The sequence below is a fragment of the Dasypus novemcinctus genome, chromosome 14, assembly GCF_030445035.2.
Source record: "Dasypus novemcinctus isolate mDasNov1 chromosome 14, mDasNov1.1.hap2, whole genome shotgun sequence".
Lineage (NCBI taxonomy): Eukaryota > Metazoa > Chordata > Mammalia > Cingulata > Dasypodidae > Dasypus > Dasypus novemcinctus.
Window position 1 is genome coordinate 108,494,296 of NC_080686.1, and position 26,764 is coordinate 108,521,059.

The 26,764-nt window shown below is 65.6% G+C and overlaps 2 protein-coding genes and 1 long non-coding RNA gene across 4 annotated transcripts; all 3 read right to left on the minus strand.

The window, feature by feature from the left end:
- Positions 1-833: 833 nt before the first annotated feature.
- Positions 834-12,112, minus strand: PUF60 (poly(U) binding splicing factor 60). Of its 2 annotated transcripts, XM_058276144.2 has the most exons (12): positions 11,902-12,112; positions 7,974-8,051; positions 5,988-6,083; positions 5,787-5,876; positions 4,910-4,960; positions 2,717-2,878; positions 2,548-2,640; positions 2,230-2,443; positions 1,962-2,152; positions 1,710-1,845; positions 1,355-1,590; positions 834-1,269 (listed from the first exon to the last, which is right to left on the minus strand). In XM_058276144.2, the coding sequence occupies exons 1-12, from the start codon at positions 11,923-11,925 to the stop codon at positions 970-972; spliced, it is 1,671 nt and encodes a 556-aa protein (XP_058132127.1). In that variant the 5' UTR covers positions 11,926-12,112; the 3' UTR covers positions 834-969. The 2 variants fall into 2 exon arrangements, with proteins under 2 accessions (XP_058132127.1, XP_058132128.1); XM_058276145.1 differs by lacking the exon at positions 4,910-4,960 and having other exon boundaries at positions 11,902-12,007.
- A 2,836-nt stretch (positions 12,113-14,948) lies between these two features.
- On the minus strand, positions 14,949-17,778 carry LOC139436442 (uncharacterized). The gene is made up of 2 exons (XR_011645730.1): positions 15,791-17,778; positions 14,949-15,658 (listed from the first exon to the last, which is right to left on the minus strand). It is a non-coding gene; the product is annotated as an uncharacterized lncRNA (long non-coding RNA).
- Positions 17,779-17,882: 104 nt separating this feature from the next.
- On the minus strand, positions 17,883-22,843 carry NRBP2 (nuclear receptor binding protein 2). The gene is made up of 18 exons (XM_058276146.2): positions 22,517-22,843; positions 22,028-22,150; positions 21,861-21,962; positions 21,700-21,789; positions 21,452-21,492; positions 21,286-21,380; positions 21,138-21,161; positions 20,981-21,064; positions 20,841-20,896; positions 20,651-20,746; positions 19,862-19,994; positions 19,643-19,745; positions 19,491-19,541; positions 19,283-19,418; positions 18,456-18,509; positions 18,307-18,370; positions 18,171-18,226; positions 17,883-18,074 (listed from the first exon to the last, which is right to left on the minus strand). The coding sequence occupies exons 1-18, from the start codon at positions 22,637-22,639 to the stop codon at positions 18,006-18,008; spliced, it is 1,500 nt and encodes a 499-aa protein (XP_058132129.1). The 5' UTR covers positions 22,640-22,843; the 3' UTR covers positions 17,883-18,005.
- Positions 22,844-26,764: the final 3,921 nt, after the last annotated feature.

The following is a 26,764-nucleotide window of genomic DNA, read 5'->3' on the forward strand; positions in this document are numbered from 1 at the left end:
GCCGCCCGCCCGCCGCGCCGCAGCCGGAACCGCCGCTGCCGCTGCCGCCGCCGCCGCCGCCGCCCGCCCGGCCGCCGCGCAGCCCGCCGGGAAGCCGAGTCCCGCCCTCGCCGCCCCACCGCGCCGCGGACTGCGGCCCCCACAAGGCCCCGCGCCGCCGCCGCCTCCGAGGACCCGTAGCGGACTGCGCACAGCCTGCCGGGAGCCGCGGCCCCGCCCCCTCGCCCCGCGCCCGGAGTCCGTGGAGGCCAGGGGCGCTTCCCGGCTCTGCCGCCGGGCTGCCCGACCCGGGACGGTTCCGGGTCCTCGGCCTGCCCCCGGGGCCCGCCCTGCGCCCGCGGGGCCGGCCACCTGCCCGGCCCCGGCCCGAGTGGGGGCGGCGCCGACTCTCCGGGCGGGTGTCCCCTCGGACCGCCGGGGCCCTAGTCCAGCCTCCTGGCGGCACTACCTGCGCAGGTCTGGGGGGCCAGCAGGCCTAAACCCAAGTGCTCCCGGGCACAGCGGGACACCGTCCCCCAGGCCCCAGGGGCAGAAAGCCCCACAGGCGAGTCCCTTGGCACCTGGGACCCCGAGGAAACCCAACCCGAGCCTGCTGCCATGGGGGTGGGAGGCGGCGAACGAACACCCCCTCCTCAGCCCTCCACTCAACTGCCGCCCCCACCTGCCCCGCCAGTGGCAGAGCGGACCTGGCCCCAGCCTCACTGCCGACCGCCTCATGCTCGGCAGGCCAGCCCCAGCGCCCAGGCCCTTGTTCTGGTGCCTCCAAAGACCCTGCCCTCCGATCCAAGGGGGGTCGCGGGGGCGACGAGCACAGGACGAACATCAGACACGTGTAACGTTCACAGCCAGCAGCACCTGCGCTTTTATCCACACTAGAGGACAGGCACCACGCCTGGGCCCAGGACCACCACCGTGTCGTTCCGGGAAACCCAGAGGGAGCAAGAACCAAGTCTGGGGAAGGAGCCAAGGTCACGCAGAGAGGTCGCTGTTATCAAAACGCTCCTGGTCGTACACTTCGGCCACCACCTTGCGGCCGGCAAACCAGCGCCCGTTGAGGGCCTGGATGGCCTTGTGAGTCTCTGAAGCCATGGAAAATTCCACAAAGATCTTCACGATGATCTCTGCGTCCTCCTCCTCGCCCTGCTTCTCCTGATAGATGATGACGCGATTAACAGCACCAAACTTGCCACACTCCTCCGTCACCTCACCCTCCAGGTCGTCATCAATGTCCTTCGGGTCCACCATGTTGCGCAGGACCATGACTGTAGACTGGGGGTGGGGTGAGGTCAGCTGAGCACCGAGGGGCCTCCAGGGCTGCCCGGCCTCGCCCCCCGCCCGGTGCCCAGCCGCCCACCTCCTGCTTGCGGAGCAGCTTCTGCATCACCATGTGGCGGGCGCTGCTGCCCGAGATGCTCATGTGCTCCTGCTCACTCAGCATCTCTGGCCGCTCCGACTCGGGAAACAGCTCCTCTTCCTCCTTTTCCTTCTTAGGCTCCAGGAGACCCAGCGTTGGAGGGCTGGCAAGGATGGGGTTCACCACCCCCACGGAGGGGATGGTGACCGGAATGGGAGGGCGGGCTGGGGTCACACCTGCAGCACAACCAAGCAGGTCCAGCAGTCACTCCCCCTCCAGGCCCTTCCCAGTCAGTCATGGCCAGCCTGGGGCTCAGAGGGACGTGCGAGGGGGAAAGCCACCCACGAAGACTCACCTGTGATGACCCCAGGGGCCTGAGCTGCCATGACAGCCTGGGGCAGAGCCCCCAGGGGCTGGGCCAGAGTCAACGCGGGAGACACCAATCCTGGTGTGGCCAGGGTGCCCAGCACCGCTGCTCCAGCCACTGCTTCCTGCAACCCGAGAGACCACTGCACTCAGCGTCCAGCCAGCGACCCCTGCCCCAAACCTCCCTAAGAAGCAATCCCCAGGGAGCTGGAGGCGGCCCACCGCCTGCACGAGCCCTCACCTGGGCTGTAATCTTGGCCGTGGCAGCGGCAGCAGCCACAGCAGCTGCTGGCGGGAGGCCTCCAGGTGTGGCAGGTGTGAGCAGGGGCATGGGGGGGGTGACGGCCTTGCCAACCCGCAGGTACTGGCCCCCCAGGTCAAAGAGGTTCATGGAAGACACGGCGTCCTGGGAAGACTGGGCCTTCTCATACTCTGCGGGGAAGGGGCGGCTGTGAGAGCCGTCCTGGCCCGGGGGGGGACTCCCTGCCGCCCCCGCCTCCTGAGCTCACCAATGAAGCCGTAGCCCTTGTGCTTGCCAGTCGTGGGGTCCCGGGCCAGCGTGCAAGACTTGATCTTGCCAAAGGCTTCAAACACGCTCTTGATGTCATCGTCCGAGAGGTCCTGATGCACGGACGCCACGTAGATGCGGTTGAAGGCCCGGGCCTCCTCGGCAAGCTGGTCGATGATGGGCTGGGCCTGCCCTATGTTGCTGGGCCTGCCCACCTGGGGGACAGTGAAGGGGACCGAGGGCCACCAGTGAGCCCAGGCCTGGCCCCCCCCAGGCTGCACGGGCTCCAGGGTGCGCAGTGTGCCTCGCTCGCCCTCACCTTGATGTTCCGGCCTCCCAGCATCACCGAGTTCATCTGCTCCAAGGCCAGCTGTGCGGCCTCAGGGACCTCATACTCCACAAAGGCGAAGCCCTGGGCACAGGGAAGCACCCATGAGGCAGAAGGGCAGGGGGCGGGGGCAGGGGCAGGGGCGGGCCCGGCTGCTCACCTTGTGCTTCATGGTGACCGAGTCCCACGACATGTCGATGCTCTTGATGGGCCCAAAGGGGGCGAAGGCCTGGCGGATGGTGTCCTCGCCCAGCTCGTAGTAGATGGAGCCCACGTAGACTCGGCACATGATGGCCAGTGCCCTCTGCCGCTGAGCTGCCATCTGGAGCAGGACAGAGTGGGGAGAGAGCCACTGGCTCGTGAGGGGAGTGAGGGACTGGGAAGCCCGCACCCTGCCTGGCCCACCCCTCCGGCTCCACCTGGGAGGGCTCCCCACAGCAGCCTGGGGCAGGCTCAGCACCTGCAAACGGGGCGGTGGGGGTCAACAGGACCCCACCCCCAGGAAGGAAGGCCAGGCCCAGAGGTAGGACGCAGACGCACCCCAGCCCGCCCCGGCCCAGGCAGACTGGCAGCAGGGCCGATAGGTGGCCAGAGGTGGGCTGTGCCCTCCACCCAGCCCGCACCGTCCAGCCTAGGGCACCCTGGCACGGTGGGGAGATCTGCCCACTGTCCTGGCCAGGATTGACAGCGGAAGCAGGAAGGAGGAGCCGTCCAAGCCGAGGGAACCCACTGGTTTGGAGGCCAGGAGAGAAAAGGACGTGAGAAGCGCACGGCCAGCCCCAGAGCCCGGGAGGCGGGCAGGCATCAGGAGGCCAGCCGGGGCCTGGGGGCGAGGGGCCGCTGTCTGTAGCGCCAGCCAGCAGGCCTCAGCGCTCCTGGCTCCACAAATCCCCACAAGGCTCCCCCCACTCCAAGTCGAGTGGTTTAGAGCCTCCACCTGCCTAACCCTGGGCCTAGCCCCTGGGAGAACCAGGAGGTGCCTGAGACCCCGAAAAGAAGAGCCAGGGTGCTGGGGAGGGCAGGCTCCCCACACCCTCACAGAAGACGTGCCAGGCAAGGATCCAGTGCCTGGGCAGCAGGCCGCCAGGAGGAAATGGACCCCGTTAGCCCAGGCCTTACTCCCAGAATCCCTCAGAAAGTGGCCACCGAGGCCAGGGCTGGCAAAGGGGCAGGGGGACTGGTCCCGCCCCATCCACGGCCCACGGCCAGCTTCCACCTCAGGATGTGGGCTGGCCCCGCATGGCCTCCCACCCACAGGAGCCACGGAGGAAGCACACGTCCTGCCCGGAGCAGGGGCCACGTCCTCCTGGACACAGGGGGTTCCCTCAGACGAGGAACTCCCTGAAAACAGGGCTGTTCCCTTCTCAAACTGGGCTCCCTGCTTAAACCGAGGCCCCCAGGAGTGAACCACACCCCCACACCAAGGCTCCCGGGATGTGCAAGCAGCTCTGCCCTCAGGTGAGTGCCCCCCAGAAGGCCCTGCTCTGCAGTAAAGGGCTCCCCAAGGACTGACGGGCACAACAGCGCTCTTCCTGACCAGGTTCCCCAAGAGTGAGGGCTCCCCTTTCTCACAGACATGCCCCAGAGCCGACCCTGGGCCCGCCTGCCCTCTCCAGACAAGGCTCCCAGAAGACGGGCCCAAGTTTGCCCCACAAGACCAGCATGCCCAGAGACAGGGTCAGGTCTACCCGCCCCTGGGAGCCCCCCAAAGATGGGGCCTGGCCTCCTCTCCCGTGCCTGGCCCTCAGGGGAAGGGCGGTGGCCATCTCCTCCCCAGCTCCTCTGCCCGCCACGGCCAGGCCTCTCCCTCCGCTGGCGCGGGCTGCCTGCTCACTAGCTGCAAGGCCTCAACCCCACCACGGCCCCAGGCCCAGCCCTTCCCTCGCTTGCTCAGCCCCCCACCCCCACCCAGCCTTCCTCCCTCCAGGTCTGAACAGGGCCGTGAGTGGGGACCCCTCGCTCACTGGGGTCTGACCCCAACCCCAGGGCCCGGGCAGCCCGAAGACCGGGCGAGCTGAAAGCCCGTGTGTGGCCATGTGTGCAGGCGGCGTGGGCACGGCTGGGCCTGTGCTGGCGGCAACCCTCCCTGGCCGGCTGCCGCGGCTGCCCTCCGCAGTTACCTGGCCGGTTAGTTTTAAGGCGGGCCCTCAGAGCAGGTGGAGGCCTCCCCAGGGCGGTCCCGGGGTGGGTGCCCGCACCACCGGCCCGCAGGCCTGGCGCTCTGCTGCGCTCGTCCCGAGCAGGCGGGCTGGGCCGGCCAGGGGCGCGAGGTCCCCAGCCCGCGGGCCACTCTGCCCCCCTCTAGCCCTGACTAAGGACATGAGCCCCGGAAGAAGTGAGCATGTCTATTGACCGATTGCAAAGGTGAGAGAGGATCTCCAAAGCCCATTGTCACTGCTGCCATCTGAAAGACAGTAAAGACAGAGTTCAGTCTGTTGGAGCCGAGCGGTCTCCAGCTCTCGTCAACACCTCACGCAGACAGCGGCAAGGCCCGGAATCCCCGCCCTGCCAGGGAGGCCCGCCTGCCTTCCCGCGCTGCGGCCCACTGGCCGGCCACCAGCACCTGCCCAGGGCGGCCTCGGAGCCGCAGGTGCCCAGCCCACAGCCTGGCTGGCTGGGGCAGAAGGAGAGGAGGGCGGGCGGGTGTGAGGAGCCGCCATCAAGAGCCAGGCAGCCCCCGGCGGTGTGCATGTCTGCGGGCAGGGGAGGGCGCGAGGCCCGGGAACCTGTGGGCATACCCTGGCCTCAGCCGCAGGCCAAGAGCAGGGCCCACAGGAGGTGCTGCCCGGCCTGCCCTCAACCTGGGCCTGATTCCCTGGGAGCCTAGACTCACTGCCCGGCCCAGGCCTGAGCGCAAGGCCGTGAGGCTGCGGGACAGGAGGAAGAGTCCCGGCAGGCCGCCACCGCAGCCGTGCACGGAGGTGGGGCCCGAGGCACCATCAAGACCAAGAGGAGCAGCCAAGAGGGGGGCGCGGGGCCGGGTGGCAGAGAAGGGCAGAGGCAGAGGGCCATGGGCACCCCGGGGGCCTAGAGGACCCCGGGGGGAAGGCGGGCCGCTCACGCCTCAGGGAGGACCCCGGGGGTCCCGAGAAGGAGTCCGTGAGAAACTGCAAACCATAAAGCCTTCTGGGGGTGCAGCAGGAACAGGAGAAAGGCCGGGGGGGGGGGGGGGACAGGCGGCCTCCGGCCCGGCAGCCATGGCGGTGGGGCGGGCGCGGCCAGGGCCTCACCTGCAGGTTGGTGAGCTGCTGCTGCTGGTGGGCGATGGTCTGCTTCACCAGCACGCTCTTGATGCTCTGCTCCATGGCGTACTTCTTGGCCTGTGAGACGCAGCAGTGAGGGGCCCTGGGCCCAGGCCCGGCGGGGAGCTGGCCTGCCCCTGCCCGCACCGCCTGCCCGGAGCCCAGCCACCCCCGGAGGGACACGCTCACCTTCTGGAGGGCCTCCTGCTGCTCGGGCGTCAGGGGCGGCAGCCCCAGCTTTGCAGCCGTGCTCTGCCCGTTTTCCATCTTGACAGCGTCCGTGCCCTGGGGGATGCGGGGTTCTCTGAGCAACAGGCCCCAGCCCTCCCCCGTGCACCCCGGAGACTGCAACCTGCCACCCCTTCCCCCCCCCCGCAGCTGCTTGTGGTCTCCAGCCCACCTGATCCCAGGACCCGCCCTGCGTGTGGGTCTGCCCTTCCGACGTCCTCGCCCCGTCCTGGGTAGGACAGAGACAGGGCAGCGGGGACAGCCCCTGAGGAGCCAGTCCTCGGCTGCCCCCGGAGGTGAGGGGGGACAGGCTCTAGGGGCCCGAGGTACAGAGAGCTGCCGCGGCCACGGTCTCAGCATCCCTGGGCAGGAGGCCCCAGGACCACCCAAGAAGCAAGTGAGGAAAAAGGTCTCCCTCCCGGCACACCTCTCTGTTCTGGGCATGGGGGCTCGAGGGACTCCAGCCCCCAGCCCACCCCACCCAGCCAGCCGCGCTCACACCTCCCAGGCCACATGTTCGGCACCTCCAGGAGCAGTGCTGCTAGAAGCGAGGCACAGCCGTGGGAGCCACCCACCAGCAGCCGGCGAGGTGAGCAGGGCCCAACCCCAGGCGGCTCCTGCCCCAGCAGGCACCAGAGGGTGGCCCATCTTTCCTCCTGCCACCTGTGTGTCCACACGTGTGCATGGGATGGGGACAGAGTTGTCGTTGAGTTGAGGGCAGCATGGGTGGCAGACACAGAGGGCAGGGGTATACGCTCTCCACCCCAGTGAGCACGCACCTGCCTGCCTCCTCGGGGTCCCCCCCAGCCCTCCTCGGAGTGCAGTCTGCGGACCCCAAGTGGGAAGCCCTGGAAGGGATACAGGGAGGAGGGAGGCCCTGGCCCAGATGTGAGCAGAAACATGAGAGCAGAAGCTCAGAGGAGGCCGAAGGGCAGGAAGGGGCTGGCCCACCCATCCCTGAGCCCCCTCGCTGGCCCCTCCTGCTCCGTCTGGCTTAGGGTCACAGGAGCCCCTGCCTGGCCCGAGGGTCAGTTCAAAGGCTGTGTGTGGGTAGACGAGACACTCACTTGGCCTGTGCCAGGCCTGTCCTTGTCCCACCTCCTGCAGGCCCGGAGCCCAGTTTGCCATGGTGGGAGAGGACCCAGAGTGAAGGGCCAGAGCGCTAGAGTGGGCCGTCGCCATGACGATCAGCTCCAACCCCCTTCAGGCCCCAGAAGTCTTTCAATCCCCTCTTTGTCTTAGCAAACAAAAACCCCTTCTCCCACCAACCAGCGCTGGCTGGACAGCCAGGGCCGGGAGGCCGCCAGCCTCAGAAGCCCCAGCCCCCAGGGCAAGGCGGCAGGCCCCTCCCCTTCCCCAGCACGCCGGGGGCTCCAGGCCACAGTGCTGAGTCCCTGCTGGAGGCGGTGGGCGGCTGCCGCGGAGAAGCCCTCCCACAGGGCACCTCCCAAGGCCGAGGGCTGGCAGACCAGCAGCAGGGCTCGCCCACTGCCAAGACCAGAGCTGCGCTGCCCTGGCCGCACCCACCCAAGCCCTGGGTGAGAAGGGAAGGCCGAGGCGAGGTCCTACCGCACTCTGCCTAGGGTCCCCTCTTTGCCCTGCACTTAAATGGGTTATCTGCGATTAAAGTGCTGTGATTTGATGTGAAGACCCGTACGCCTGGCTTTTACAGAGATCCCCGACTCTGGGACAGCACGACCAGCTCTCCACACTGCCGCCGGCTGGAGAGTCCCCTGGCTGAGGTCAGTCCCCGCCACCCTGTCCCAGCATCACCTGACCATCTCCAGCTGGCCTCGGAACAGAGCCCCGGAAGCCAGGCGGCAGAAGGGGTTTCTGGGGCTCCTCCCCACCTCCCCCTGCTGAGCCTCCATCTCCGCCCAGGGACACAGGCGGGTGACGGGCGGGCAGGCAGGCAGGCCTGAGGAAGAGGACATCCAAAGTCAGTACCTGTGGAGGTTTCCATTTGTCTCCCGCTGCCACCGCCGCCGCCGGCTCGGACCCCCCTCCTTGCTGGCCATTTACCTGCTGCAGGTAGGAATAAGACATTGTAAAGGGCAGTCCTGCCACCACGGCACACCCTAGCCAGGCCCCGCCAAGGGCTGAGCACCCCACAGGTGAGCAGAGGACGAGGATGAACTCCAGCTCAGCCCCTAAGCATCCCTGATGCTCTCACCCGCCCCGCCCTGCATTGCCCACTCCTCGAACCCGCAGTCCCCTGCAGCTGCCCCGGAGGTTGGCCCAAGAGGCTGTCCTGGCAGGAGCCACAGAACAATGTGGAGCAGCCCAGACTGAGCAGCAAATCCCTGGGAAGGGCTGGGAGGGTGGGAGGCCAAGCTGCGCTTCCTCCTCAGCCAGGGAAAGCCATCGCTTCCAAGCGCTTGAGCTACCCTCTGGCCACACAGCCCTGGGGTCCTGCAGATCAGCGCCTGTTCTACCCCACTGCCTGGGCCCGGCTGGACGACCAGGTGCCCGGCTGGCTCCCTCCTGCCCTGAACCCGAGACAGGCAGGGCTATTCCCTGGCACCCGCACGCACTCTGGGCCCAGCTGACGGCCCAGCATCAGTCCCAACACCGCCCCAGATCACAGCGCCAGCCAGCAGGTGAAGCAGGGCGCTACTGCAGGCTGGGCCGGGCTCTACATCTCAGGAGGCTCTTGCTCCACCTGGGCAGCTCATGCCCACCAGAACAGAGGCTCTGAGCCTGCCTGCGCCTGGGGATCAGATCAGACCCAGCTGGAGGAGCACCTGGAGGGACCGGCATCGACCCTCACCGCGAACCCTGCCTCTTCCCCAGGCAGCAAGGACAGGCAGGCCAGGGTCACAACCCACCCTGCACCCGAGCAGCAGCGCCTGCCCCACGGGGCAGAGATTTGGCGCAGGTGCTAGCTCCAGACACAACGCCAGCACACGCTGACCAGCAAGGGGTATTTCAGGTAGAAAACAAGGACAAATTCCTTCAGGTCTCTCAGTGAACAGGCTGTGAATGAGCGCGCCTATCTCCCAGGGGTGCTGTGGAGTTGTGGCAGGTCACTCCACGGGGGCGCTGAGGCCCTGCCCACAGCAGGCAAGCAGCAGGACAGTCAACACCACCCTCTCAAGGGTGGCTACAGGAAGCTGCTTTCTATAGTCCACAGGGCCAGGCTCTGTGCGGGGTACTGCAGGTGCTGCGACAAGACAGGACAATGCAATGCTTCCCAGAAGCCACCCACTCACCACTGGCAGTCAAAGCACCTACATGGGACCACTTCCGTTGTTAACAAGAGCCACGAAGAAAACAAAGCCCAAGACAGGAAGGGACTCGGTCTAGCAGCGAAAGAAGGCCTCTCGGGGAAGGGAGCTGCAGGTTGAGCCAAGAGGAGAGGGCAGCGAAACTGCACCCACTGGGAGCTCTTGCCAGAGGGAACCCAGGGGCCAAGGGCGAATGGACAGTGAAGAGCTGAGGCACTGGTCAGAGCCCCACAGGAGCAGGCCCCCAGCTGAGAGGCACGCCTGCGTCTTCCCACCTCCACCACAAGGAAGGTGCCGGTGCCAGGGTCCTGGTCGCCAAGTCCCATCTATTCCATTCGACATCCCCAATGGCAGCAACAGGTCACCCCAAGATGGGGAAAGGACGCCACTGAGCCCATTGAGGACAGCAGGGGGATGAGTGAACCCACAGGCTATGCCTCCCTCCTGGAGTCTGAGTGGAAACAGAGAGTTGGGCCTTTACACAAAAGCACATTCTATGACAACAGGGAGAAGGAAGAAGAGATATGACATGGGGGCATTTTTGAGTCGTCTTGATATTGCAGGAACAGAAGCAGGACATTATACATCCTGCCATAACCCACCAAATGGACTAGAAAAGAGCGTAAACTACAACGTAAGCTGTAATCCATGTGGTGTAGCAACCTTTGCCAAATGCAACAAATGTACTATAATGCTGAAAGAAGTTGTTCATGTGAGAGGAGTGGGAGAGGGTATGTGATAAACTTATATGTTTACTAAAGTGGTTTTTTGTGTGATATATGTATCTTCAAAACAAAAACAATTCTAAAAACTTGTTATTAAAAAAAATGGCAGGAAAAAACAAAACAAGGAGAAAAAAAGTACATGCTAAGAAGGTCTTGCAAGGAGACCAACGGGCCACGAGCACCCTGACTGTAAAGACCTGCCTTTGAGGGCTCAGGCTGATTGCCAGGACAGCCGACAATGCCACCTGTGCTGGCAGGTGCCCTGCAGAGCCCCCTCACCTGCCCTCATGCCTCCCCCGACCGATGAGCAGAGAGCCATATAAGCAGTCGGCTCCAGCCACCACTGCCCCCATCGTGGCCAGGGACAGCGTATCGGCCGCTCGGCAGGTGCGCAGGAAGACGGGCACCCACTCCCGCGGGCCTCCTCCTCTCTGCTTTCCTGGCGGTTTTAGGCTCCCTCTCCCATGGACATATGCCAACTCCCCAACCCTCCCCTCTTTTCTCTCTGGCTTTCCCCTTATTAAGTCATTCATCCCTATGGATTCACCAAAAAGGGGATGTGAAAGAGAGAGAGGTCGCCCTTCCCCAGCCAGGGATCTTGTGCACATGCTTCTCTCCCACGGGGTGGGGGTGGGGGTAGTTTCTGCCTGTGAGACAGAATTTAGGCACCTCACAGCAGCAGCCCCCAGCTCCCTGCCTGGCTGGCGCCGGGTAAGCACTGTCCCTGACCCTCAGCTCGCTCTCCTATCAGTACTAATCACGCCACTTGGGCTGCGGGCTGGGGGCGGGTAGCAGGTAAACAAGGGACAAAACTGTGGCCATGAAGACTCTCTGCTCCAGAAGGGAAGCACGTCCGGTAAACAAGTGGGGGAGACAGAGTCAAGAGAAACTTTCCCACGAGGTGTTGCCTGAGCTGTGAGCAGATCTGCGAGTGGGTGTTTTCACGGAGGTGACCAGAAAGCAGGGCCGAGAGGGGCACCTTCCCTTGGGTGCCCATGCCAGCCCTGAGCATGGCTCCCCCGGGCACCCGGCACATGGCACCTTGAGTGGAACTGGTCTCTGGTGCCCACCAGAGTCCCAGGCAGGGCAGGGACTGTGTCTGTCTGGTTCCCCATCATGCCCCGGAAATCCTCCCGCAGTGCTTGCAGGAAAGTGATTGTCCAAGAGACGTTCGACCAGACAGCACGCTCTTCCTCTCCTGACCAGAGCAGGAGCATGAAGGACCTATTAGCCAGAAGGCCACCACGGTCCGCCTCAGAGCCCCAGCAGAGCGCCGAGCCGCAGCCGTGCGTTCCCGCGGACGCCACCCGCCTCGCTGAGCCTCGGACTCCTGCAGGTTCCGCCCCCTTTCGATCCCCACAAACCCGGGGGCCCGGCGCGCTGGGAACCTGCCCCCGGTGCAGACCCTCCCCAGACTGGCGGGGGGAGCGAACGCCGTCATCCCAGGTGCCCCGACAGCGATCGGGGCCACAGGCGCAGAACCCATCGGCAGAGGGAGGGCGACGGCGCGCGCCCCTCGCCGGACTCCGCCGCGAAGCTTCGGGCTTAGACGAGGCCGCGCGCCGGGAGCTCCTCCGACCGGCCTCGACGCGGCGGGGCTCGGGGCCGCCCTGCCCGCACGGGACCCCAGGACACGGCCCCGGCCCCCGCCCCAGCCCGCTCCCGGGAGGCCCGCGCGGCCCGTCCCCGCCCCGCACCGGGCCGCCGGAAGCTGCGGTCCGCGGGCCGGAAGCTGCCTCCGCGGGCCGTCCGCCGACGCGCTCCCGCCCCGCCCCCGCCTCGCGCGACGGAGGGCCGCGGGGACCCACGCGGGCCAGGGGCGCGGCCGTCGCGCCTCCGGGGGACCCTGCGCACCCCAGGCCAGGCTGGCGGCCCGCTCCCGCCAGCTGAGGGGCGGCCGGCGGGCACGGCGGCCTCACTTACGAGAGCGATGGTCGCCGTCGCCATCTTGCGTCCGTCGCGGCCGCCGCGCGCGCCCCGCGCTCCTGCTTCCCCTGCGGTCTCGCGCGACCTGGGCGCTGGCGGAGGCTCCCGGGAGTACGGAAGTCTCGCGATAACAGCCCTTTCTTCTAGCGACGTGGTAGGAGGAAGTAACGAGCCTGCGGCTCTCCGAGGCCCCGGGGGGCGCGGGCGCGCGCGCGCGGGCGGGGGGCGGCGGGGCGGGGGGCGCGGGCGCGCGCGCGGGCGGTCTGCGGTCGGTCCCGGCCGGACCCTCGGCGCCCCTGCTCGCGTTACTGCGCTGTTCACCCCGCTGGCGCCGTGCCTCCGCCTCCGTTTTCTCAGGTGCTGTTCGCTCACTCTCCCCAAAGAGGCCGAGAAAAGAACGGCCGACCCCGTGCGGGGCTGCATAGCCGCGGAAGCACATCTTCCCAAACTACCAAGATGAGAAAAGTGAGGAAAGAGCCTCCAGAGTTAATCGATTTATTTTTTAAGGAGGTGCCCAGGATTGAACCCTGGACCTCGTACATGGGAAGCAGGTGCTCAACCACTGAGCTACACCTGCTCCCTGATTTCATAGATTTTAATGCCTATTTTTTTTTTTGCATTTCAACGTCTCAAAAAGTCAGGCGGTGACTAACAATGAATAGTGTGTTCTTTTTGAGTTGGCAGCATTTTCTCTTTCCTAGTGACGCATGAAACAATAGTGCTTCTCAAAACTGGTGGCTTCGTAGATTCGATGGAATTCAGTCCAAGAGAGGAGGCACTTGAAAGCTGTACCCCGGGAAGGGTATGAGGCAGAGTACCCTTTGTCCCTGAAATACTTTAAAAAGGCTCGGCCTGGCCATCCATGATGTTGGAAGAACTGCGCTGCGTAATTGCTGTGGTCTGCACCCAGTCCCAATCCCCCAATTCAGGCTTTCCAACCCGTCAGCTCGCGCACCCGAGGTGGTTGGTCCAGTAAACCTAAGCTTGCCTGAGACTACAGTAGCTTCCCTAGCTGGGCAGGTCTCTTTTCAACCCTGCCAAAGCTTAGAATTTAACACAGACAGTCTTTTGCGGAATAGGGCAGATTTGCATCCTCTTTCTCCTAAGACCCTTCTAATATGATAGGAACGGGGTTTTAAAGGCAAAATCCCACAAGGACAAGAAGGCAGAAGCCTTGAAGAGCTGGAGCTAGGTGGACAGTGGTCACTGCTTTAGCAGACTGGGGTGTGGAGACCAATGCACCAGTCATCGTGCATGAGAACACATCTGGAAAAGGAAGAGACCCCAGACCTGGCTCCCTTCCTCTGCCACTGGCACACATGACCCTGCCCCAGCAGATGGCCAGCTGGTCGGGGCAGAGTCCTGCTCTCAGGCTCGTTAGAGAAGAGGGCTCCTCCCTGCAGTAGCTCCCAGCTCAGGAGACTGGTCCCCCAGAAGGACGGCCCAGCCAGACCCCGGCCGCAAAGCTCAGCAGCCCCAGGTGCTAGGAACACCTCACTGGTCATGTGCCTGAAGACCCCAGGGTCCCCAGACACGGGAGAAAAGGGGAAAATAACAAAGGAAGAGGGACTCAGTGGGAGCAGAGCTAACAAGGGAAACAGCAAAACAAAAACAATATCCACAAAGAGAAAAGAAGTTGCATCCAAAAAGTAAGAACTGGAGGCTATAAAGGGACATTCGGTAGATGAGGAAGAAGAACTCTTACAAATGAAAAACATGGGAGGAAAAGGAACAATTCAACATAAGAATGGAAAGGTCAAGTTGAAATCCTACAAAATGCACCACCAACAAAAACAGTAAAAATCAGAAAATGTGAAAGCAATCACTCCAGTGCTTAAAGCCAGCCTGGCACACTGACAGCCTTCACAATACCAGAGAATGAGGGTAGGGGGTGGGCCGGGACCCCTACCACCAGTAGAGGCACCCTCAAGTACTAGCCTCTGGCCACAGCTTCCCCTATGGAATCTGACGCTGACGTATAAATACGGCGCACAAGTGCCTGCGCATATTAACTCACCCGACCCTTACATCAATCCAGGTGAGTGAGGACTGTCCCTCGCCCCATTCTTACTGGTGAGGAAATGGGAGCAGAGACCAGCATTAGACAGCGGGGACTGGAGGTGCACAGGCCAAATGGCTCCAGAGCTCGTGCCCTTTGCACCTTTAACTGCAGCATTACTGCCCTTCAGTCCAGCAGCTGATCATGACATTTCCAGAAAGTGTGGAGAGGATAGAAATCCACAAAGAAATGATTCAAGGAAATTTGCTAAAACTGAAGAGTAGGAGTTTCCGGACTGAAAAGACCCATGGAGGGCCCAAGCCCAAGACGAAAGACGTCTATGCCATGACACATCGTCGAGAACTTCCAAAGCACTGGAGCAAAGAGAAGACACTAAAGGTTTCCAGAGAAAGAAGAGATCACAAACAGTCAGAATCCAGAAATGTGCAAGACTACCTGGGACTAGATGATACAACACCCCACATTCTGGAGGGAGAATGATTTTCAACCTAGCCAGACTTGTACCAAGTTGCACTCTCAAGCACGTGTGAGGGAAAAATAAAGACAAACACGCACCACACCCCCAAGGATGGCCACTATTGAAAAAACGAGAAATAGAAGTGTTGGAGAGGTTATGGAGAAATAGAAAGCCTTGTTCATCGTAGGTAGGAAGGTAAGACCGTGTAGCTGCTGTGGGAGACAGTGTGGTGGTTCCTCAGAGAGTTGAGTTTAGAACTACCACACATCTTGCCCATCCCACATCTAGGTATATACCCCCCCAAAAATTGAAAGCAGGGACTCAAACAGATATTTGCACACTGATGATAGAAGCGCTATTCACAATTGCCAAAAGATGGGAGCAACCCAAGTACCCATCAACAGATGAATGGGTAAGTACAACATAGTGCGTATGTATAACGGAATTTTACTTAGCCATAAAAAGAAACGAAGTTCTGATACATGTGACAACAGGGATGAAACTTGAAGACTTTATGTTCAGTGAAATAGGCCAGACACAAAAGGACAAATACTGTATAGACCTCACTGACATGAAATAATTTTAATAAATTTGGAGAGTCAGAAACTAGAATACAGGTTCTGGGGGCCATGATGGGGGTAGGGAGTTGGAGAGTTAATAATTGGTACAGAGTTTCTAGGAAAGCTTTGGTAACGGATGGTAGTGATGGTAGCACAACATTGTAAATGTGATTAACAGCACTAAATTATATATTTGAATATGGTTAAAAAGGAAAATTTGGGGATGTATATATGTTACTTGGATAAAAATTTTTTAGAAAACCACATAGGACTATGCAACACAAACAGTAGACCCTAAGGTAAACTATGGACTATACTTAATACTATAATTAGAATGATACTGTTTCATTAGTTGTAACAAAAGTACCATATTAACGCAAAATGTTGATGGGGAAAATTATGTGTGTGTGTGGGGGGGTATGTTTATATGGGAACTCTGTATTTTCTGCATGATTTCTTGGTAAATCTATAAGTTCTCTTAAAAAATAAATTAAAAAGACAAACAGGCAGAGTCTCCATGAATTCCCAAGCGTTCTCTCAGGAAATCTAGAGGATGTTCTTCCTCAAACAGGGAGCAAGGAAAGGAGAAGGAAAGCATGGGATCCAGAGATAGGAAAAGGTGATCCAGGATGCTGGTGAGGGGGTAACCAGGTGACAGTACGCAGAGGCCCAAGGACAAGCAGCCTGGTGCTGGCTGAGGACTGCTGTTGGGGGCAACTGGGGGGAATGAAACAGCAGTCAGTTACATGACGAGTCCCAAGTGTTGAAGGAGGGTCACACTTCTATAGGGAACTCTAAGGATGAATTAAGAACAGACATATATAGAAAACGAAGCAGAAAAAAAAAAACCTTAGGTAATTATCAACGCCAGGAGAAACAAAAAGCCGGCAAGAGGAGATCTCGTCTTCGAATGCCTTGTTCTCTGCTAAGAGCCATAACGCTGAAGCAGGTAAACCCAAGCCGCTGTGGCCGCCCCCTGCCCCAGGACAACGCTGGGCTGGGGAGGCAGGTGATTGCCCCCCCCTCAAGGTTGCCAGGAGACCCCTAAAGTCAAAAAAATAACAAATGGCAGTAAAAGTAGGCTTGCAGTTTTGTGAAACAGACTTTAAAGGCCTGAAAAAACAGCTAAGAGTCGAATTTAGGGAGGATGTGGGTAGGAGGCTTGCTTTCATTACTTATTATTAGCCTAGAGAAAAAAGCACACAGTTTACTTATAAAACAAAACCCGTGTATGTCTGTATATAGCGTTGGAAAGATAAAACAGTGGAAACACACACATAGGCATGGTCAGGTGAAGTGCTGAGAGCACTGATGCTTTCGAGTTCAGCTTAATCACTGCCACCATCTGCTGTTCTTGCCACTTGCATCCTTAAGAGGATGCAGACTCAGTGAAGCACCAGGTTTCTCGTCTAGTTAAGATTTTTATAAGTTTGGGCTGAAAGGTGTGAGGATGTGAGTAACTCTGAACCTCTGCACATGGGACTTCGCGTGGCAAAAGGGACCATGCGGCTGGATGAAGGTGAAGGGCCAGGGTGTGGGCAGTGACCAGGCCACCCAATGGGCCCGACTTTATCATGAACCTTTAAAAGTGGAGACTCTATCCCGGGTGATGAGAACCAGAGGGACGGTTCCTGGAAAAGACCCCACCTGCTGTTGCTGGCCTTAGAGGAGGAGGAAGGGGTCCTGAGCCACGCGTGGGCAGCAGCCCCTAGAAAATGGGAATGGCCCTCAATTTAGAGCCAGCAAGAAAACGGGGGCCCTCAGTCCTACAGCTGCAAGGACATGAATTTTGCCAACAGCCCGAATGGACAGTGAGTGGATTCTCCCCCAGGAACTCTCAGAAAATAGAGCAGCCTGCCAACACCTTGAACTTAGTCTGGCAAGACCGTACCAAACTTCTGACCTAAAGAACTGTAAGATAATAAATCTGCATGGTTTTAGGCCACTAAGTTTGTGGCAATTTGTTACAGCAGCAACAGAAAACGAATAGAGGTGGTGAGCGTTCCTGGTTTGGCATTTGAAATGCTTAAAAGAAAAAAAAACAATGCACTAAATTTATATGTGCGACTTCAAGCGTTTAAGGGTGCCTAGCTAATGTGACAATGGAGGGGAGGTGGTTCAAGAACGGAGGGCAGAGACGTCCACGAGAATACTGAAAGCTCCAAGACAGGCAAGAGTCGAGCGGCAGAGGGACATGGCGCCCGAGGCCCGGCCCTCCTCAGGACCCAGGGAGGAGGCGCAGAAGGGAAAGCCAGAGGGTGCGCGCTTCCGAGGAGGCAGCGGAGGACCCCGACCCTGAGCCACCAGGCCACGGCGTGCAGGAGAGAACCCAGCCCCCGGGGGACCTGCAGCGGCGGGGCAGGAAGCCTCTGCAGAGGGGCCCGCAGGTCCCAGTCTCAGAGCAGATGGCAGGAGCGGTCAGGCCCCAGGGTGGTCTGCAGCGGACCAGGGACTTCACCGAAGACAGCCTCAACTCCTGGGCCGTCTCACGCCAAGGCCTGGGAGAGCCACGTGCGGCCAGGGCCTCGGGCCTGCGCGGAGCGTCCCTGCCTCCTGTTTCCCATCGTGGCCTGCACCTGCAGGCGCTGCAGCCCTGGCTCCGGCTCCAGAGCAGACATCTGTTGGGGCTGACCCCACTTCCAAGCCCCTGGCTCCCTGCCAACGCCAAGGGCCCTGGGGCCCAGGCACTGCCCGCAGCTTCCCGTGTGGGCTCTTGGCCCAGGGGCACGGAGGATCATGGGATGGGGTGCTGAGCCAGGGCTGCAGGCAGGGTGGGGGAATCCTGGCACCTAGGACGAAGCATGGCCTTAGCCCCCAGCCCCAGCCCCCTCACTCCCGATGGCCAGGCCTTCTGGGTCCCACCCCACAGCCCCCCTACCCAGGGCCCCCTGGAGGCGGGGCCTCTGCCCCTCCCGTGGGAAGCTGGGGGGCCTCGTTCAGCCCCCAGGCCCAGGGCAGAGGCAGCCCCGCCCCCGCACCCGGGCGGGGGCTGGGCCCCTCCCACGAGGGTCTGCCCTGGCCGGCCAGGGCGCCCCACTCGCCCTTGGGGGGCTGGGGCGTGGGGTCAGGGCTGGGCGCCGCGGTACTTCTGGAAGGTGCTCTCCAGGAAGGCGGCCAGCTTCGTGCGGTCGTCCTGCGGGGGGGGGAGGAGGACGTGGGGATGGGGAGAGCAGCCCACCCCGTGCACCCTCCCGGCCGGGCTCTGCCCCCAGCGCCCGCGCCCGCGCACCTCATGGAGGAAGCCGTAGTGCACGAGCTCCGCTGCCAGGCCCCTGGGGCTGTCAGCTGCGGCAGAAGGAGAGGGTGAGGCGGGGCCGAGGTGCGGGCCCTGCTCAGCCTGCACCCCCCGCCGGCGCCCGGCCTACTTGGGAGCAGGTCGTAGGTGAGCTGCCGGTGCAGCCTGTCCTCCAGCACCAGAAGCAGCGTGAGCTGGGAGGCGGGAGGGGGGCAGAGGTGGCGCCGGGAGCCCACGCGCCAGCCCCCTCCCCAAGGGCCCCTCCCCGTGGAGGCTCACATGCCAGCGAGCCCTGTCCTCGCTCCTCTCCATGTTGCACTGCATCTGGACCACCTGCGGGAGAAGGGGGAGAACCGGGGTCACCCACACAGCCTGGCACCCACACCCAAGAGCAGACGCGGCCTCCTAGGGGCTCCCAGGGGACGGTGAGGACCGGGAACAGGAAAAATGGCCAACAGGCTTCGAAAGCACTGCTCAAGTTAAGGAAAACTTCCGGAAGAGCACTGGGGCCGGGTACTGAAGGGTGAACAGGAGTTTTCGCAGATGGAGCAAACACTGGGAACACGGGAGGGGACCGTGGGGAGGGCCCACAGCGGGCAGGTGCAGAGAGCTGTCGGCACACGGCAGAGCAGCCTGAGGCTGGGACCCCCTCGGGAGGCAGCCAGAAGCCCAGGTGGGGGGAGCTGGGGAGGGTCGCGCGGCATCAGCCATCAGCACGTGAATTCCGGCTGCGCCATGGAGGGAGCCCAGAGTGAGGACATGGACATGGGGTTGGAGGAGCTGAGGCTGGCCTGGAGAGGGGACCCAAGGCCTGTGGGGCCTCAGGGGAGACCAGGGACAGAAGTGTCAGGCGGCCAGCCAAGAGCGGGGAGAGAGGAGCGGGAGGGGGTGAGAGCCTGGGGGCGGCGCTGGGAGTATGGTGGGACTGGCAGGGGCAGCATGTGGGGGCAGGCGGCCCGGGAGGCGCAGGGGCCTGCCGGTGGTGGGGAGGGGCTGGGCTCGGCCTGTCTGGCTACCCCCACCCCCTCCTGGAGCTGGGCCTGGCCCTGGCCGCCTGGGGGAGAGCTGGCTGGGGACCTGCCTCCGGGCACAGTAGGGGGGCTCACCTTTCTGGTCTCTGAGTCAAAGGGCTCTGGGGTCGGGGTCTTGGCCTTCTGGGCCTCCTCAGGGGCCGGGGCCAGCACGCGGGGCAGCCCCAGGGGCCGAGCGGTGGCAAAGTTCATCAGGGGGTAGATGCCGTTCCTGGGGACACACGGGGGTGGCTGGGGCTCAGGCCTCGCCGCCGCCCGCTCCCTGCCACGTGCCAGCTCTCACCTGACGTCCTCCAGGAATTTGTCCAGCTCCAAGAAGGAGACTTCCGAGTACCTGGCCCGCGGGTGGGAGGCACAGAGGGGTGGCCGTCCTGCCTGCGGAGGGGGGCGGGGGAGCGGGGCCGGCGCGGCGCAGCGGGAGGGCTGGGGGCTCACCGCCACTGCACCGGGGGCCCGCGGGCCTGGGGGATCTCGGCCAGGACGGCGTGCAAGTCCATCGTCTTGGTCTTCTCCTCCACCGTGTTCTCGGGCATGAGGTCTGTGGGCCGCAGTGGCACTCAGGGCGTGGCCCATCCCCGGGTCTGCAGGGCGCCTGCCGGGCTGCTCCCGCCCCGCCCCCGCGGGCAGCCCTTGCCCCAGCCGACGGCCCCTCACACTGGTGCTGGATGAAGCGGTGGGCAGCCAGGAGCTTCAGCGAGTGCACCTCAAACAGCACGCGGTGGAAGAGCAGGTTGTGCGCCGAGGGCCGGCGGGCGGGGTCTCGGGCCAGGCAGGAGAGGATGAACTCCTGGGGTGGGGTGGGAAGGGTGGGGATCGGGACTCCAGTGCCCACATCCCCCCTCCCCAGGGACAGGTGTGGCCAGGGCCCACGCCGACAGACGGGGGTCCCGGGCCGTGGGCCCAGCTTTCACTGAGCCCCAGCTCCTGGATGCCCAGAGGTGGGCTCCGAGGCGGGCACACCTGGCGCCAGGGGCTCTGTCGCCCACCCTGAGGCCTTGAGCAAAGCGCTCAGACTCCCAGAGCCTCCGTTTTCTTGGCTTTTTTTCCATCTACAAGATGGGCACACTAATAGTGCCTCGGGGCATCCCGAAGTCTCTCCGCCGTGGACACAGCCCGGGGCCTGGCATGCCAAGAAGGCGCAGTCGCTCTCTCCTGCTGAAAGCTGCTCGGCCCCCGACCCCCAGGCCCAGCCGGCACCCTCCCTCACCGCCATCCCTGGCCCAGGCTGTCCCTGGAGGCGGGCTCTCCCGGTGGGACTGCGCTCAAATGTGCTGACCCCGCGGACCTTCAAGCCCTCCTTGCGGTGGCCCTTGCCCACTTGGTGGGCGGCATGCAAACCCTGAACCGCCCGCGGGCCAGGAGGCTCTGGTGGGGGGCACCGGGAGCCCCTGGCCCGGCCACAACCACCGTCAGCCAGCTGAGGAGGACAGGCCCTCTGCTCACCCGCATGTTGGCGTCGCTCAGGGAGTGCCGGGCACGGGTGACGGCCTCCTCTGTGACCCGGGTGTCCCCGTTGGCCTGGATCTCCAGCACAGCCATCTGGGGGCAGGGCCGAGTCAGGCACCGGGAAGGCGCCGCGCAGGCGAGAGCTGGGGAGGTGGAGCCCAGCTGGGAGGGAACCTCAGGCCAGTACCTCCAGGGCGCACATCCCGAAGGAGAAGATGTCCGTGGCGGTGCCGTCGGCAACCTCTGCAAGGCGAGAAGCAGGGGAGCGCGGCTCGCGGGAGGCGCGCGGGCGCGGGCGCGGGCAGCGGCGGGCTCCCCGGGACTCACCGCCGTACTCGGGCGGCAGGAAGTGCAGGGTGCGCAGTTCCTCGCGCTCGGCGCGGATGGGGCTTCGGAGGTCGGCAGGGAGCGCTGCGGGGAGCGCGGAGGCTGAGCCGACCCGACCTCACCACGGGCCCCCTCAGCCCCCGGCGTCCCCACGCACCATTGGAGAAGATGCGGTACCACACTGCGCCGGCCGCCGCGGGGAGAAAGAGCCGGCTTCAGCGCGCTGGGGCTCCGGGCGTCCCGCGCCCTCGGCCCCCGCAGGCCCCCGCCCCGCCCCGCCCCGCCGCGCCCCGCCGCGCCCGCACCGGAGCCGATCTTGACCAGGCCGTTGTGCTGGATGAAGATGGTGTCACTGGTCAGGTTCCCGTGCACGATCGGGGGGCTGCAGGCGTGCAGGAAGCTGCGCGGGGGGAAGCCGGGTCAGCGGCCGCGCGGGCGGCAGGGCGGGCGGCGGGGCGCGCGCGCGCTCACCTGAGCGCGGACAGGACCTGCGTGCACCAGCGCTTCCAGGCCTGGCGGCGGGCGGACGACTCCGTCGGGCCGCGGGGAGAGGCGGTCGGGCCTGGCGGGGCCCGCGGCCCGGCCCGCGCCTCCCCCGGAGACCGCGCCGCCCCGGCCCCACTCCCCCCGCGCCCCCCGCCGCCCGGGCCCGCCCGTCCCCAGGCTCCCGGTGCCCCTGCCCCTCCGCGCCCCGGGGCAGCCCCCGCCCGCGCCCCTACCCGGGCGCTCATGGCCTTGCGGTTCTTCTTGGTCTTTTTGAGGAACTGCTTGAGGCTGCCCGACGACACGTACTCGGTGATGAAGATGACCTGCGGGCGCAGGGCTCACGCACCGCGCTCGGGGCCGCGCCCCGCCCCGCCCCGCCCCGCCCGCGGCTCACCCGCGCTTGCGCCTCGCACGCGTCCAGCCAGTACTTGTGCAGCTTGACGATGTTGGGGTGCTCCACCAGCGCCAGCTGCTCGAACAGCGTCTGGATCTTCTCCTGCGGAGGGGAGGCGGTCACCCGCGGCAGGGCGAGGACGGGGGTCGCGGGGCGGCGGGCCCTACCTCGTGGGCCGCGAAGGCCTTCCTGTCCCCGAAGTGCAGCTCGTTCCACACCACCTCCACCCCCTCCTCCGTGTCCATGGCCAGGAACGCGCTCTGGACGCCGGGCATGTTCCCCTGGTTGACCTGCGGGCGGCGAGGGGCGCGCGTCGTGCTGCGTGCCGGGGCGAGGTGCCCACCCCCTTCCTGCGGGCGGGTCAGTGCGGTCGGCCCGGGAGGCTCTGGGGGAAGTTGGGGGCCTGGGGGAAGGCTGGCACCAGGGGGCTGGGGAAAGGGGCTTTGGAGCAGTTTCGGGGCGCTGTAGGGGGCCCCGGGGAATAGCGGCTGGTCCGGGAGGCACTGGGAGGTGGTCCCAGGCAGACAGTGGTCTTCAGGGGCTCGGGGGCTCCTCGCGAGGGCATGGGGTCTGGCCCACAGGGGACCGAGCGCCGCCAAGGCTCGGGCGGGCGACGCCGCGGAGCTCCCCCAGCCCTCCCCGCGGCCCGCGCCCACCTGCTCCCGCCGCTTTTGCCAGCGGCCGCACGGGCTCTCCTCCAGGATGTCGCTCTCGTCCTCGCTCTCGTCCTCCCGCTCGCGCTCCCGGCCCCGCCTAGGCGCCGGCTCCGGGGCCGCCATGGCTCGCCGGGCCCAGGCCACCGCCCTCGGCGCGATCCGCCCGCCCTGCCCAGGCCCCGCGCCCGGCCGCCCAAACCCGGGAGCCGGAGCGGAGCCGCCGCCGCCGCTGCCGCCTGGAGCCGCCGCCCGGGCGTCGGGAACTGGGAGACGCGAGCGCGCAGCGGGCCCAGGGGAGGAACCGCCAGCCCCCTCCGGAGCCGCCTCCTCCCGCTAGGGCTGGGGCCGAGCTGCAGCGCAGCTGCCCGGCGGCCGCGAGAGCCGCCCGCCCCGCCCTCCGCGGAGCCCCGCCCCGCTCAGCCCCGCCCTCCGCGGAGCCCCGCCCCGCTCAGCCCCCGGCTCCACGGGTCCCGCCCCGCTCAGCCCCGCCCCTCCGCGGAGCCCCGCCCCGCTCAGCCCCGCCCTCCGCGGAGCCCCGCCCCGCTCAGCCCCGCCCTCCGCGGAGCCCCGCCCCGCTCAGCCCCGCCCTCCGCGGAGCCCCGCCCCGCTCAGCCCCGCCCTCCGCGGAGCCCCGCCCCGCTCAGCCCCGCCCCTCCGCGGAGCCCCGCCCCGCTCAGCCCCCGGCTCCGCGGGCCCCGCCCCGCTCAGCCCCCGGCTCCGCGGGCCCCGCCCCGCTCAGCCCCCGGCTCCGCGGGTCCCGCCCCGCTCAGCCCCCGGCTCCGCGGGCCCCGCCCCGCTCAGCCCCCGGCTCCGCGGGTCCCGCCCCGCTCAGCCCCCGGCTCCGCGGGCCCCGCCCCGCTCAGCCCCCGGCTCCGCGGGCCCCGCCCCGCTCAGCCCCCGGCTCCGCGGGCCCCGCCCCGCTCAGCCCCCGGCTCCGCGGGTCCCGCCCCGCTCAGCCCCCGGCTCCGCGGGCCCCGCCCCGCTCAGCCCCCGGCTCCGCGGGCCCCGCCCCGCTCAGCCCCGCCCCTCCGCGGAGCCCCGCCCCGCTCAGCCCCCGGCTCCGCGGAGCCCCGCCCCACCCTGCCCAGCCCCCCCCCCTCAACGGGGCCCTGCCCCAGCTCAGCCCCTCTCCACGGAGCCCCGCCCCGTTCAGCCCCGCCCCTCCGCGGAGCCCCGCCCCGCTCAGCCCCGCCCCTCCGCGGAGCCCCGCCCCGCTCCACCTCCACGGAGCTCCGCCCCCGCGGAGCCCCGCCCCTCCACGGAGCCCCGCCCCCGCTCCGCCTCCACGGAGCCCCGCCCCTCCATGGAGCCCCGCCCCGCTCCGCCTCCACGGAGCCCCGCCCCGCTCAGCCCCCGGCCCCGCGGAGCCCCGCCCCACCTTGCCCAGCCCCCTCAACGGGGCCCCCGCCCCACTCTGCCCCAGCTCAGGCCCTCACCATGGAGCTCCGCCCCCGGCTCCACGCCTAGCCCCCCCCCTCAGCCCAGCTCCGCCTCCACGGAGCCACGCCCAGTTCAGCCCCACCCCATCCCCCACGGACCAGGCCCCGCCCCCCCATCGGAGCCCCGCCCTGCCTGGCGCCCCGCCCACTGAGCGCCTCAGTCCGGGTCCCGGGCGGTGTCCTCCAGGCCGCAGTCGCTGATGCTGCATGGAGATGAGGCCCCGGGACCAGCCTAAGCCAAGCCAGGCTGGAACCAGCCAGGCCCGTCTAGGCCCCGGCCGGGCTGACTCCAATTGCTGGGCTGGGGGTGGGGTGGGGGGCGGGCTGACTCCAATGGCAGGGCCGGGGGCGCGGGACCGGACTCTGGCTGCCCAGGCTTCGGGCTGCCCCTCCCTCTGCCCCACTCCCCCAAACCCGGGGCTGCCGGGGGGCTGCCCGCCCAGGGTCTGGGGAAAGGCTCGGCAGGGGCCTCTGCAGAACATGCCAGTCGAGGGCCCACCCACTGCAGGAGGCCCAACAGGCTCAGAAGAGGGACCAGCGCTGCCCACCAGCGACCCCACCCAAAAGAAAAGGTGGGAAGGTGCGGGAAGACGGTCCACAGACAGGCTGACCCGGCTCACTCCCAGTCCTGCCCATGGACCCCCCATCCCAGCATTTGAGACCCCCCCCCACCACGTTCTCCTGATGCTGCACTTCTTTCCTCCCCCACCAGTGGACCCCAGGGCTCTCTCCCTGCCCCACACCGCCAGTCCTGCCCGGCCCACAGATGCACTCCGGAACTCTCCCCTAGACCCCATGCCCACCCACCCCCCTGCCTCCGGCCACCCCATCCCCTAAGTCCTCTGCACCTGCCACCTCCCGTCCACCCTTCACCCTCTATTTCCAGAGCAGCCAGGACGAGCACGCCCCCCCCCGCTCAGGCTTCCTTCTCAGGACTGCACGGGTGCAGGGCCTGCGCCCACTGGGTGGCCGCTGAAGCCCGCACCTCTTTCTTGCCCGGCCATCTTGGCTCCACCTGTGACAGTGCCGCCCTGGGGCCCCAGGCGCCCCCGCTGTCACCTACCCCCGCAGGCCTGGGCTCTCCAAACCCTGCTCACCCCAAAGATGGAACCGACCCCTGGGACACAATCTCTGAGCCCTGAAAAGTCCTGCTGCATCCTGGGCCACATGAGGCCCGGAGAGGTGCAAGCCTGACCCCCGCACGCAGCCCCGCTCCCCTGGGTGGCTCCTCCGAGTGGCCGCCCATTGCCGCTGCCCTGACGTGGGGAGGCCCCGGGCTGACGTCAGTCTTCCTCGTCTCGCTGAACCTGGCCTCGGGCTCTGTGAGCCCTTCCGGCAGGCCAAGCACCCGAGCGCCGGGGTCCCCGGCACACCCTACAGAGGCCCCTCTCACTTGCCGCGGCCCCCGGGTGCCACGCGTGCTGCACAAGGCCGCGCTCTCTTCCCCTCTGCCCTCCCCTGTTGCATCCCCTCTGGCCACCGGGGCTCCCACGGGGAGACCCCCCAGCTCGGGGTCTCAGCCCTTGCCGTGCCTTGGCCCCTGACCTGCACACCTGCACGCAGGCATCTCTCCTTGGTCCTCGTCACCATGTGTCCCTGCTGGAATCCAGCGCGTGTCAAATGCATGCAGATGGGGGGTGGGCCACGGCACGGGGGGCCGAGCAGGACTCCAGGAGTGGACAACCGAGCAGCACCTCAGCCACTTCCTTCCCTCCTCGGCCTCTACCACCGTTAACATATGTGCTCCAGTTCCTGGTCCCTGGGGACGCGCCCCGCGTTTGGAAATACGGACCCCGATAGTTTAGTGAGAGCATCTGGCCCTGGGTGGGCCCCTACCTCCGGTGACTGCGTCCTCGTACGGGACAGCAGAGGGAGCTGGGACTCAGCCATGTGGCGACAGGACCAAGTGTGGTGCGTCCACGGGCTGAGGAGAGCCGAGGTTGGCACCCCAAAGCCAGGGGAGGCCAGCAAGGCCTGTGGCCCGAGCGCCGCCCTGCTGACACCTGGGGGTTTCCGGCGCTGGGACTGGGAGACGATAAATCCCTGCGGCTCTGCCACCGCGCGTGGCGCTTTCCTATGGTGATCTCAGGAACCCAACCCTGCACCCAGCACGCCATCCTCAGGGAGACGCCCACGGGCAGTGGAAAGGTGTGCACGCGCGGCGGGCCAGGTGGGCGTCCACGACCCCCGAGGCAGGCCCGCCCTCCGCCCTAGCGTCTGCTGTGAACCACGGCATGGGTGCCGCTTCCAGTTTGCGCAGAGATGACGCTGCAGCTGTGCACTGTGTCCACTGGTGGCCATTTCTGCCTGAGTCATGGAATCATGGGACCAGAGGCCGCCCCGACACCTCCCACCCCGCCCGAGAGGACGGTGCCGTGGCAGCAAAGTGTGGGAGCTCTGGGGGGCTGTGTGGCAAGCTCACTGCTCCCCCAGCCCACTGGGGGCCCAGCCACCCTGAGCCACACTCCCACCCTGAGGGGCACCCACTCAGGGGAGCGAATGTGGAGGCGCTGGGAACAGCCAAGCCAGGAAGACGGGGTTCACGTGGAGGCAAACGGCCTGAAGCAGCAGGGCGTTCCCAGGAAGGACGGCTGGTGGTCCCCAGCCAGGCAGGAGCAGCTGTCACCTTCCCAATCGTGCTACCCCGGGGGCCCCTCCTGCTGCTCTCCTCAGCTGGGGGGGAGGTGCATGGGGGCGGCACCCTGGGAGGCCGGCAGGGCCCCCTTGTGCCAGCACATCACAGCCCTGCCCGGGCCCTGGGTGGGGAGGCAACGCTCCTCGCCACGCGGCAGAGGCACCACCGTGCCTG